Raw genomic sequence first — 13530 nt, forward strand, 5'->3', positions numbered from 1 at the left:
TTCTCTGGCAACAGCTCTGGTGGATATTCCTGCAGTCAGCATACCAATTGCACACTCCCTCAAAATCTGTGGCCTTGTGTTGTGTGACAAAACTGCACATTTTAGAGTGGCCTTCTATTGTCCTCAGGACAAGGTGCACCTATGTAATAATCATGCTGTTTAAATCAGATTGTTGATGCGCCACACCTGTGAGGTGGATGGATTATCTTGACAAAGGATAAAATGCTCACTAACAGGTATGTAAACCAATTTGTGCACAACATTTGAGAGAATTTGTGCATATGGAAAATGTCTGGGATCTTTCATTTCAGCTCATGAAACATGGAACCAACACTTTACATTTTGCGTTTATATTTTTGTTAAGTGTAAATATCTACATTTTTTATGTGTGTCAATGTATATGACACAGCATCTAGGAAACTGTAGGATCACAGAGGTTTAATATGTTCTAATTATATTTCAATGTGTAACATTAGGATAGTCTGCTCTTATAGGACATCATCCAGGGCGAGGCTGTGATGGAGAGAACTTGTAATCAACAAGCTGTTTTGTGTGTACGTTTCATGTTAATTGTTGTATGTATATTTGCCCCTTGTCGAATTAAGTATTATTAAACAGAATATTAACACCTTGTGATACTTTAGTATATTGTCATTGACTATGGTCTATTTTCTCCCAATGCTGTACAGTGCTTAAGACTAACATGCATCACTGTATGGAATATACACATTTTCTAATGCTGGAAGGAAATGCGAGGAGACGTTCCAGTTTTAGAACACAAATACATCCATTTTAATTTGAGAAAATACAAAAAGAAATCATGTACAATTTATGTACAAACTTTTTGTACAAGACAGTATATTTATCAGCAGATTATATTTGACAGAGTCAGGTAGATCAACTCAGCACCATCAAATTCTCCATATATCTATTTTCGCTTCGACAAAACTAAGTAGGCTATTTCAAACTCCCGATTCCTGCAATGACCATGTGCCAAAGAATCAGATATGTGACATGTGAGAGCAATGTCCTGAATTCCATCTGAACTGATAGGCAGCCCCCCACCACCACCACCCCCCCCCCCCCCCCACAAAAAAACTGCATTTTTTTTCCTCCATCAAAATCAACTTCAAAATTGCCAACTGCAATATCAATGTGTTGTTAAGACTTAAATCCCCCATAGTATTATATATTTTATTACATCTAGTACATTTTCCAGCAAATAAGTTATATCCATCCTTTACAGCAAGAAAATAGATTAACAAAAATATGAAACAATGTGTGAAGTTTCATAGTCCTGACTCTTAAGTTGACTAAAACACCGACAGGTGTTCTCAAGCACATGAAACAGCCTGGCCTGTGCTCTCTGTGCATCCTTCAGTCATTCATACCTTCTACCACACAACAAACATGTTTTAACATATCTCTCTGCAGTCTCCTAACAACAAGTTAGGTACCTTAGGCTACAGACAGTACGACCAACACAGATGCATGATATGTTGAAGGTTGATGAGCAGTGTCCCTGCCCCATGTACCCTTCCCTCCTTTTCAATGCCACTTTTTGCTATAGTGGGTCTTCAAACAGGCCCTCCTTTAGACCTACAGCACTGCCTGGCACTCTACTGGCATGGATGCATTGATGGCTTGGATGTTCCCCATGCCAGTATAAGATGCCATGCTCGAATACATTTACTTCCCTTTCTGAGAGGAACTAACTCAACCCTTACTCATTCTGAATAAGTGAGTGAGTCTGTGAATGACTGGACGATGCTTGTTCAACAACACTTTTCATGGCACTTCAAAACACTCTAAAACTTTAGAGGTGTACATTGCAAAGACTTCAACATCTAATACAAACGTATGATATGGTATAGAGCAGTACCTTAGATTTGTGGAGTATTTGCGCTGGAAAGAGATAAAGCTTAAAGACCTTAGAATGTAAGAACAGGTTTCAGTCCAGTGTTGTGATTTTTTTTCCCAGTTTGAGTCAAACCAGTCACACAAATTGTGGGTACACGTATTGAAAAAACAAACAAACATTTAGATACAATGAAATGGACTATTCTGTAAGTATGTGTCTGCTTTGGGTTGTGATTTGTACCATTTGATTTCTGAGTAAAGTGGTATTTAAGTACTTCTGAATACAAAAAAGAAAACTCTGTAAACAATCAATAAGCAGTAGTGACAGTTTCAAACAATCCATGGATATTACTATGGTAACATAATTGACTAGAGCTGACAAAATGGAATGTAAACCTGATAAGAAAAAACTATTTTAACAAGAACAGTAAAATTAAGTATGTCCTCTCTTTATTGTGATATGCCTTGCTGAATTGGTGCTACCCTATGTCTGCATCTCTGTGATGGTTGATATTACCAGGTCAAATTACACCGGCTCTTTCCAAATTTGTTGTTCTAATGTGGAAAAGGATCTTTAATTTCAAAAGTCTAGTTTTTCATTTTTTTTCTTCATATATGGCAAAATAATAATTTTGTCCTTTGTCAATACTATGTATAATGAATTAAGTCATTGTCAGTATCAAATATCAATTCCTTATTTTTCACACTAGCAAGTATATTATTAACAACCCAATTATACATCGATTTTTACTCACATATTTTCTGAAAATAATTCTACTTGCTACAAAGTGTGACGACAATGTAATCACAATTCAAAAGTTCACCTCAGGACAATGTCAATGAGCCCACAGTAGAGTTGCAACACACCCAATAGACAGACAGAAAGCTTAGGTCATTTTGCTTCAGAAAGTCATGTGATCTATATAATGGGAGGAATTTACACAACATATTTAGATAGACAGATTTTTTTTTTTTTGGAGGGGGGGGGGGGGGGTCTCACGAATGACAGGTCTTTAGAAATACATGATCTTTTGTCTATATTATCATGGCTATCTGTTCACTGCAAACAACCTGATGATGGTCTAATAATCTCTCTCTGTCACATAGTTTGAAACATGTCCATGGAGAATGACAGTATACACGCACATAAATACTTCAGTGTATCCCTCCTTAGAAAGAGACCTAATTTAGGTCAATCATTGATAGTGAAGGTCACACAGTTTCCCCCTCAGAAGAGAACAAATGGCTGAACGCCTCAGATCCAGCTTCATGCACCTTTCCGATTGGCTCTGTCTGGGTATTACTTACACCCATTGAAACTAAAGTTTTTTTGCGATTGTTTTACCCCATTTCCATTTGACTCACACATCTGTATTCGTATTCACTTGTCGATGAAAATGAGCAGTCTTATACACAGCGATAAGGTTTATCAATACAGCTACAGAGATCCTTCAACTAAGCCCATCTACGTTTTAAGGAGCACTCAACAGTTAAAGACAAAAGCTTAAATTTAGGTAATCTCCTATACAATATTGACTTTTAATAATGACTATACTTTCAGGGATGGTCTTTGTTGCAAAGAGGAGAGAGGATTTATACTGTTCTTCAATGATGCATGTCTAATTATAAGTATTTCAGAATTTATATTCATCATTTTGGTAGGATTATGTTAAATAAAGCAATTAATTTGGGAATAAAAATCTTATATGCAATTAAAGGCCTGGTAATATTAAAAATGGATTACTTTCATAAAGCATTATTCATTAGGTCATGTGTAATAATAAGTAGAAAATGAGTATGCTCATATGGATATAACATAATCATGTTTGTTTATATAAAGTAGCCAGGTTTAGTTTTTAGTTGGATCATCTGTGACTCCATACACTCTCATTTCCAAGGCTGCAGCTCTGTCTGGGTTGCTTTAAGATCAAAACAAAATCTGTCCATTTTGAACACACACACTGATGCCATGACCAGCATAACATGAAGAACACAGGCAGCATTCTCCAGCTTTCTTCATAGTCATCAGCGGCATCGTTTTAAACCAAACTATGATTGAGCTTTTCCCTAACGTTTACCTACATAGAGTTTAGAGGTGATATGATGGCATCAGGATTGGCAGCGGAGAACATCCAAGCTCTTTACTGCCTCTGTTACCAACCCTGTGCCAGGCAGTGGTTCTGGTCAAAGGAGGACCCATTGATGCCCATTTTACGCAATATGTGGCATTGCTTCTCCAAATGTCTCATCAAACAAAAAACATTCAAATTAGATGCTTATTTTTTCATTCTTAAATCCCAATTTTCACCAAAGATATCATGGCAAAGGTTTGGACTTAAAAGCTTTCCCTAAAGTTTTAGGGCACACAGCTAATGTTTGTAACAAAAATGTTCAGCTCAATCATAGTTGGTGTATTACCGGTGATGTGACTAAGTATAGAAACGTGTTTATTTAGTTCATTAGTTGATCCGCAACCCCCAGACAGATCTAGTTCCTATTTATCTTGGATGATTGTAGCCTTGATCCCACATGACGCTCCCCCAGAGGCTGAACCACCATCACAGACACGCTGATGGAGAGATGATGATGATACCAATTTGTGCATTTAACTCAGATGTACCACCAATGTTCTTACAGAGGGGACACGTCACTGCCATGTACAGTACACACATTGCATGTACATACCATATCTGTCTGTCCACACAAGGAGCAAGAGAAGGCTGTCTTTTCACCCCATTCATGTTTTCGCCAGGGACGAGACAAGGTTGTCCATTCACCCCTTTCATGTTTGCACATAAGGGATAGGACAAGATTGTTATTTCATCCCTTTTATGTTTTCAGTTTAAGGTGCTCATCTGCGCTCTATTGTTATAGAAGGGATCAGGGACATACCATGCGATGATAGGAGCTTGAAACGCTGTCATAGACATCATTATCATCCATATTCATTGTGATATCACCAGAACAGATGTAAGTACAGCGTAGCTATATACTCTGTCAGCCAGCTTATCCAAGAACTGTCTCTTACTGTACTCTGAGTCTCAAGACACCTGATTTTCAATATGATCCCATTCTACAGGACTGGAATGCATTCATTGATTACTCAACAGTGTGATGACATACAGTAGCATACCCTAAGCAGTGACGTAATGGATCTTTCCACATTACATCTCTCCAAATGACAAGCAGCTTTTCTTTCATTCAGTGAATCAACAAACCAAAAAGCTGACACTTTCTGTGATGGTAGTTGTTTTGGGACGATATCAATGTTTCAAGTCGTCATGTTGCAAAAGAAGGTGGTCAGTTTTTGTGCAAATAGAACAGAAGCAGATAGGGAGTATGAGTGGTGAGCGGTGAACCCCAGCCGGTTTTCTGGATCTTTTGGAGATGTTATGATATTGTGATGAGAAAACTGCCACGGCCCTCATCCTCCAACAACCAGTAGTAACCTCAGCTACAGTAGCCATGGAGTGTGGTCACACAAAGATGTGAACTATTGCAAATAATGACAGGAAGTACTTTTTCTTCTCTTTTTCAACTCTTAAAATCATTTTAAAAGTGCTAGGGGGATGAACAATCCTTATTTGATTGTCATTATGTACATCTCTATGGAAGATTGATAAATAAAACATTGTCCATTGTAGAACATGGAAGTAACATTAAAGGTATACACATAGGAGGTCCCTTCAAGTTGTGGTGTTTATGTCAAACCCTTGATCTGTAGAATGAGTGAGGACCAATGAATCAACATCATCATCCCCGTTTGTCATCTCCCTTTCTCTCCTTTCGAAAGAGCATCCAGACTTCTCACGAGTCATCAAGTGGGCCTGGTTTTCAGCATTCATCTTCAACTTCTCTGATTGGTGGAATCAGACTGCTAGTGGATTTGTATTGGTTGATTTGGTTGGCCATGTGAGTGCTCATGGGCTTGATCTGAATGTTCCGTGGGTAGGCATTTTCTGGTTCATCTGTAAACCATTTCCTTTCTGCAGAGGGATGGGGCAAAAACCAAATGTTAGTGTTCAATAATCTACATGGTGTCATGTGATATATTACTGTCTCAGTTTAAGTAGCAGTCTTTTATAGCATGTATGACCATCCAATCCAAAACGCCATGAGGGACCATAGGTTTCAGATCAGTTACTTAATTTTCTTCCAGATAAAGTCATTTCAACTTTGGTGAGTGTGTGCATGTGTGTCTGTGTGAATGTGAGCGTGTGTGGGCATTCAGCTTAGTACTCCGGCTAGTGTGTTACAGAACAAGCATTTGATGTTTTAAACTAAGGTGAAGTAAGATGTCTATCGTCTAAAACCACCACAGGGTTATGAGTGCACAACTTAATGCCTCATATACCTCTGCAATTTAGACTTCATATTTGTCATGCCTTCCCATTTCGGGGAGGTGTCAGTTTGAGATTTCGAGCCTACTCATATCGATACCCGGGCTATGATCTTTAGGTAGCATCGACAGTTTGTGTTAAGTGTGTTACATCGTCCGTGATAGGAAACACCTTGTCTCTGTGGCTCTAGTTGATAGAGTAATACTGAATGTGGATTACAACGTATTTCCAACACTTGGACAACATCAGTCATCTGATCGCATTCAATAGGAAAGAATATGTGCAAACACACAGACCTTTCACACAATGCAATTTGTCTCAAGCTGAAATAAAGCAAACTAAAAAACATGATAAATAATAATGAAATTATACAAAATAGAGGCTCTGTCTAGAGAAAACTAAGAAAAATCATCATCAGGTGAATTAAGGTGTCAAGGAGGTAAAACAGAAAGATAAGTAGAGGAGAAAGGTTGGACCTCATGCAGTGCAGAGATGGTCCTGGGCATGACAGGGAGAGGGCAGAGGCAGCAGCAGCCATTTTGCTTTCCGTTGTTTGAAAGCAAAACTTAAACTGAGGCGTGATGACTTATCCGTACAGGAAAATAACAAAAACACTACAAAACCTCCCCTTGTCATAACAATCTCCACAGGGACAAAGTTATGATTAGAACCCCACGTTAAGGGTGCTATAGTAATAGTAGGACATGCAGAATCGTTAACTTGCATACCTTGGCTCATTCTATTCATCCTTGTTGCACTTCAGAAAGAGAAGTAGGTAATCTAATTAAGTATGGTATTACAATCTACAAGGCAAATAACACGTCTAAAACACAATCACTGATATGACTGGATCTCTTGCTGTACTCTATGTAAGCACTGACACTGTCTGCAATTTATCAAACCAAAATCCTATTTTCTAATACGAGGCCCCATAGCCAAAATATTTTTTTTTTCTTCACTTTTGTATGTTTTATGTTATTTCAGTTTACTAATTGACCCTGACCCTACTTGTCAGATGTTCCCTTATCCCTTTCTACGTTTCAAGATACTGAACAACTACAATTCACTTTCCTAACATGCAATGTTGAAGAGGAAATGAAGGTAAATGCTAAGGAACATTTAAAAGGACACTAAGACATTACAATTCATCTGTTGTATTTCCTCTTAAGAATGAACTTAAAACATCTAACACGGTTCAGGGAGTGGTGTTGGTAGCATGATATATCACCATTATAATCAAATTCTCTGAGTAGCTTTAAAATAATGACTTATCGCTCAATATAACTTAATGTATATATTGTCTTATTCCATACTATGGAAAATATATCAAAATTAAAAACAGAACTAAAAATAAGCATTTGAGATTGAGAACTAGGAACATGGACATGCGATGACACAGAACAGACACAATAACCAGACAGATGTCCACACAGATGGTCGAATGATGTTTCTCATTCATAGACAACCTGCAAAGTTTTGTCTATTTAAATCGTGTCACGTTAAATCCATAACCATGCCATACTGTTTGTACAAATACCAACATATAAGAAGGCTATCCCAATACGAGTCAAATTATTGTGTCGTATAGAACCGATCTAGCAAAAAATAGCTGGCATACCGGTCACCGGCTTTGTAGCAAGACAACATATGAGAGGTCTTTCTATGTCAAGGTTCCTCATCTTCTTTCAGTGGTATCTTGAGTTCTTAAATGAACGCTCAAATACAGGTTCAATGAGGTCAGCGGGAAATAAGAAGTGTTTTCTTTTGCTCTATCAATATTATTTGTGAAAATAATGCACATCAACGTTTCCATTAATGAGATCATGGTAGCTATGGAGGCAGGCTGAGAGCAAGGACCACATGCTGATGGTTATAGAGCAAAAATTGCAACAAACATGATGTGGACATTGAGCACAGAATCTCACAAACAAAACACAAACCCCAACAAACACACAGATATGGATAATTGACCCAAACAGTGTCTCACCCACGCGCTCAAACACACTCTGGCCACAACCCTACATAGACACAACACCCACACCAAACTTCGATCGGCACCACATACTACTCATGCCCGAGCAAACACAGACTGACATACACACACATAACAAACATCTCATCCACCTACTTCTGTTTGTGGCCGGCCTCCCGGGCCTTGCTGCTGCGGTTCTGCCGGTTGGTGGTGGGGATGGAGTGGACGGACGAGCTCTTTTTGCTGGAGGAATGGGAGGAGTGAGAGCTGTGGGAGAGGCTGGCCCGGGACTGGCCCGCGTTGTGGTCAAACTGCATCAGGCAGAAGATCAGGTCTGTGGGGACCAGCTCAAACTCATACGGAGGGTTGGTGATCACATACCTGTATACAGGACAGTAGTTAGTGGAAGAGAGAACCAAACAATACTGTATAGTCAGTGTCTATTTGCAAAATAGAAAGTTAACAGGGTGGGGTTGAAAACTAATCAGTTAAAAGATTTGAAAAAACTATTTACTTCAAATCAAAATGCTTCTCTGCCCTGAAGGCAGGGCCAGCCCGCCCATTAAGCATGATTAGGCAGCCAACCTAGAGTGGCAGATTGAAGATGGCGGCATTTTGCGGGCTAAACTGACCAAGACGCACCTCCAACTAATCCAATTAATCAAACGGCCACCGGACTATTTACATTGAACCCCCCCATTTGTTTTGTACAATGCTGCTACTCACTGATTATTATTTATGCATAGTCACTTCACCCCTACCAACATGTACAAATTACCTCAACAAACCTGTACCCCCGCACATTGACTCGGTACCGATACCCCCTGTATGTAGACTCGTTATTGTTATTTTATTGTGTTACTTAAAAACATTTTTTTTTACTTTAGTTGGTAAATATTTTCTTAACTCTTCTTGAACTGCACTGTTTGTTAAGAGCTTGTAAGTAAGCATCGTGTGGTAAGGTCTAGACTTGTTGTATTCGGTGGATGTGACAAATAAAGTTTGATTTGCATTTGATGCCGTTCCATGATAAGCAGTGCCCACTTTGACAACGACAGGGGCTCAAAATATCTATCTTGTCCATGCCCAGCCCACCTCTCCATGGTTCTGAGACGCAGCACTGTGGCGCTTCCCCAACACTCCATCAAATCATGTAGCCTATACGGTAGAGAGTCTATAGCCTCTGTGGCCTGTTCTGGAGCCTACAGGGTGACCCAATTTATGACAATGTCATGAGACAGACACTTCTTACATCATGTGTATTTGGTAGCATTGCCTTTAAATAGTTTAACTTGGGTCAAACAAGCTTCCCACAATACGTTGGGTGAATTTTGGCCCATTCCTCCTGACAGAGCTGGTGTAACTGAGTTGGGTTTGTAGGCCTCCTTGCTCGCACACACTTTTTAGGTTCTCCCCACAAATTTTCTATGGGATTGAGATCAGGGCTTTGTGATGGCCACTCCAATACCTTGACTTTGTTGTCTTTAAGCCATTTTGCCACAACTTTGGAAGAATGCTTGGGGTCATTGTCCATTTGGAAGATCCATTTGCGTGATGTCTTGAGATGTTGCTTCAATATATCCACATCATTTTCCTCGTCATGATGCCATCTATTTTGTGAAGTGCATCAATCCCCCCTGCAGCAAAGCACCCCCACAGCATGATGCTGCCACCCCCGTGCTTCATGGCTGGGATGGTGTTCTTCGGCTTGCAAGCCTCCCTCTTTTTCCTCCTTTCCTTCCTTGTGTCATGCACAAAATAGATGGAGTGTTGGGGGTACAAATACTTAAGTACTTTACTATTTATATTTTTGCCAACTTTTACTTCACTACATTCCTAAAGAAAATAATGTAATTTTTACTCCATACATTTTCCCTGACACCCAAAAGTACTCTACATTTTGACAGGAAAATGGTCCAATTAACACACTTATCAAGATAACTTCCCTGCTGCCTCATCCCTACTGCCTCTGATCTGGCTGACTAACTAAACCACAAATGCTTTGTTTTTAAATTATGTCTGAACGTTGGAGTGTGGCCCTGGCTATCCGTCAATAAAAAATAATACAAAAAATTGTGCCGCATGGTTTGCTTAATATAAAGAATTTGAAATGGTTTATACTTTTACTTTGATACTTAAGTACATTTTAGCAATTCCATTTACTTTTGATACTTAAGTATATTTAAAACCAAATACTGTTACTTTTACTCAAGTAGTATTTTACTGGGTGACTTTTACTTGAGTCAATTTCTATTAATGTATCTTTACTTTTACTCAAGTAGGACAATTAAGTATTTTTTCCACCACTGACAATCATACAATTGCTGATATTAAAACAGCTAATGTTGTGACACTAACTGCCTTGAGAGGTGAGAGAGATGGATGTTAAAGATACACAGCGACGGTCTCACCGTTTGGTACACTGGCTAGGCGTGGCGAGGTGAGCGTCTCTCAATCTGTATATTCCGAAGCACAACATGTTGTACGTCTTCAACGCTTTACAAAACAAATCTCCATAGCAACCGCCATCCTGAAAAACAACAAATAACAAAAAAACATCAGGGTGTGTTTTCTAATAATCATTTATCTAAGTGACAAAATAATTAAGTCTTTGCAAATGTCAAACTGCAGTGCCCTTGATAAGTTCTGCTGGGTGTTTTTGTGGAGATAACAATATACAGTGTAAAGGACATTTAAATCATGCAGGAAATGACACAGAACAACATCCTTTCACTTTGTGACATGGCCCTTCAGAATATGGCCCCTTCAGAATCTGAAGCACTATTGACAACAACTGTAAAACATTTAACACAAGATATATAAACAATACACTGATAAATGAAAAAGTTAAATAACTCATGGGATATTCTCAGACAGCTGCATTATTCCTTTCCATAACACACACCAGAACCCTCCCTTCCTCCTCCTTAACAGATCCCCTCTTGCGTGTTCTCTGTTCTTCACTTTGTATTAAGTGCCGCTAGGAGGCAGGCAGGCAGGATTGGGTGCTACTGGGGAGTGCCAAAATGTGTCCGCTCGGTTTAAACATCCACTTACCCCCAAGTCGGCAAAGGGCCCGTCATAGAGGGCTAGCTGGGCTACACGACACCTGTCTCGGTTGGCCAGTGTCTGTGGCGTGCTGTAGCCCCCTCGCAGGGCGTTCTCTTCGGCCAATAGAGCCTCTAGCTCCGGGGTGGCTCCCCCAGTCACCAGCGTCCGGATCAGGGTGAGGATATTATCGTTGAAGTATGTCTGCGGACATAAGAGGATGTGAGATCCGTAAGTAAGGATACGCCATTAGAGCCACAACGGTAGAGGATATGTGGCAGATGGAGAAGGGGAGAGATGGGGAAGAATGAGGAGAGGTTTGGATGATAGGGAGGGAGGGAGAATGATGAGGAGAAAGGGATGGGAGAGAGGGATGGGAGGCATGAAGAGGAGTGGGGGGAGGGGATAGGGAGAGATGGGAGAGAAATTAGGAAAGATGAGGAGGGATGAGGAGAGAAAAATCGAGAAATAGGGATGTTTAGAGAGAGACATGGAGTGGACCATGTTATCTAGACCCCGGGCCTGTCTCTTCATACAGGCCAGACAGAAAGGTGAGGAGACAGGGCAGACCAATTACAGAAAAAGGTTTTCTTGTACCGGAACTAGTTCCATTTGACATTCATTCACCAGACTTGCTTACCAAAACAACTTCTACTCAACTTCTCCTCATAGACTGGTTTTGCAGGTTTCACATCAATACCATTACTCCTTTAATGAAATACATTAAAAAGCTGGAGCAAGCATGTTGATAATGCATATTGTTCCAACAGGTATAGAAATACAATAGCAGAATAGAAGCTCTAGTGCTCTATTTTAACAAACCTAACGCAATAGTAAATCTAAGTGCTGGCGGTAGCGCTGTAGGACTTGGAATGTGTTTTCACAGACGTTATTATGAGCGCAATACCTGCTGGTGGCCCGAAAGGCCTGTCATAGGTGTGACTTGGGCTTGGCCACTAACTGGCCAATCAAGGTGTTCCATTGCTTAATATTGTATGTGTTTGTCTCAAGTTCTGTAGGTTATTGATGGTCTTTGCGTTGTCATCTACTCGTCTGGGGGCAAGGAATATTCTTGTCCGAGTCCATTGTCAATTGATTATACAGTTTATTATATTGCATAGGCTACAGTAACAACTGATCGCAACAGTAAAAAAAAAAAACATCCAGTGTTTGTTCAATATGTAGGCCGGCATTGTAAAATAAGACTTGCCTTATTTAGGACTTGCTTATCTGAACTGTGAATAATGCAAAAGCATGAAGAGTAGACCATTTAGAAACCTTTTATGGATAGGCTACTTCTAATGCATGGCCAGGATAACAAATACATCCGACGTATTATTGTGAAACCAGCTTTCGTTAAAGTAGGGTAAGGCTAGCCTACTGAGGGCTTGGGTTTTAATTAAATGGCAAACAAGCAATTGTTACAGGAAAATAACTACAATGTTTTTAAATATGAGTGTTACCGGATAATCTCATCTCTCGTTCCATGATGGGCATATGGACATGTAGCCTACAAGGAGGGGTTTTTACACACATCCAAAATAAGACCAGGAGATGGGCAAAAAAATGTAATAGCCTACATAGATAAAAAGGGGATGTCCACTCACTGTTTTGCCGCTGCCAAACTTAATATTTTAATAAAGCTTTGGTGATTAAGATTAATTTCAAAGCAGTCTCCCCAGCTAGCACAGTGGATCTGGGCCGATTCCGGGTGAGAGTCAGATTCGGTTGATGTGATGTGGCCCGAGTCTGGGCCGCCTTCAGCAGTATTACTTATGGCTAGGATTGAGCTCGGGACGATTCCGGTGTGAGTTATCTGGCCCAAATGTATTACTCGGGGCTCGGGCCGATTTCGGTGAGAGTTATCTGGCCCAAATGTATTTCTTGGGACTCGGGCAATTGAAGCTACTCTCTGGCAGATGATTACACGGGCTGCTTTATATAATTAATCTTTTATTATTTTTCCAGATTTTCTCATTGTTTCTGTGATCAAAAAAATACAATTAACATTAAATGAAATTCTTTAAGAGTCCTGTGCAGTATTTTAGTATTTTGATACTTTGTTGATAGAGCCTACCGAGAGGCGCAGCGGTCTAAGACACTGCATCGCAGTGCAAACTGTGTTGCTACAGATGCTGTTTCGAGACCCGTGCTGGCCGCGACCGGGAAACCCATGAGGCCATGCACAATTGGACCAGCGTCGTCTGAGTTAGGGCAGGGTTTGGCCGGCCGGGATGTCCTTGTCCCATTGCACTGTAGAGACTCCTGTGGCGGGCCAGGCGCATGCACGCTGACACGTTCATAATTTGT

General features: G+C 40.1%; 1 protein-coding gene across 24 annotated transcripts in view; it reads right to left on the bottom strand.

Annotated features, from left to right (window-relative positions):
- Positions 1 to 768: 768 nt before the first annotated feature.
- The window catches only part of kcnma1a (potassium calcium-activated channel subfamily M alpha 1a), a 300575-nt gene continuing 287813 nt past the window's right edge, over positions 769 to 13530 (bottom strand). For 13 of the 24 annotated variants that reach the window (XM_036960289.2, XM_090217155.1, XM_090217153.1 and 10 more), the window contains 5 exons: positions 11230 to 11424; positions 10584 to 10702; positions 8329 to 8553; positions 6929 to 6957; positions 769 to 5846 (listed from right to left, as the gene is read on the bottom strand). In XM_036960289.2, the coding sequence (XP_036816184.1) occupies positions 5695 to 5846; positions 6929 to 6957; positions 8329 to 8553; positions 10584 to 10702; positions 11230 to 11424 (720 nt within the window). In that variant the 3' untranslated portion in view covers positions 769 to 5694. The remainder of the gene's footprint in view (positions 5847 to 6928; positions 6958 to 8328; positions 8554 to 10583; positions 10703 to 11229; positions 11425 to 13530) is intronic. The other 11 variants (XM_090217158.1, XM_090217152.1, XM_036960301.2 and 8 more) reach the window with 3 other exon arrangements.

The sequence above is a fragment of the Oncorhynchus mykiss genome, chromosome 23 (assembly GCF_057628025.1).
Source record: "Oncorhynchus mykiss isolate SJ-2025 chromosome 23, ASM5762802v1, whole genome shotgun sequence".
NCBI lineage: Eukaryota > Metazoa > Chordata > Actinopteri > Salmoniformes > Salmonidae > Oncorhynchus > Oncorhynchus mykiss.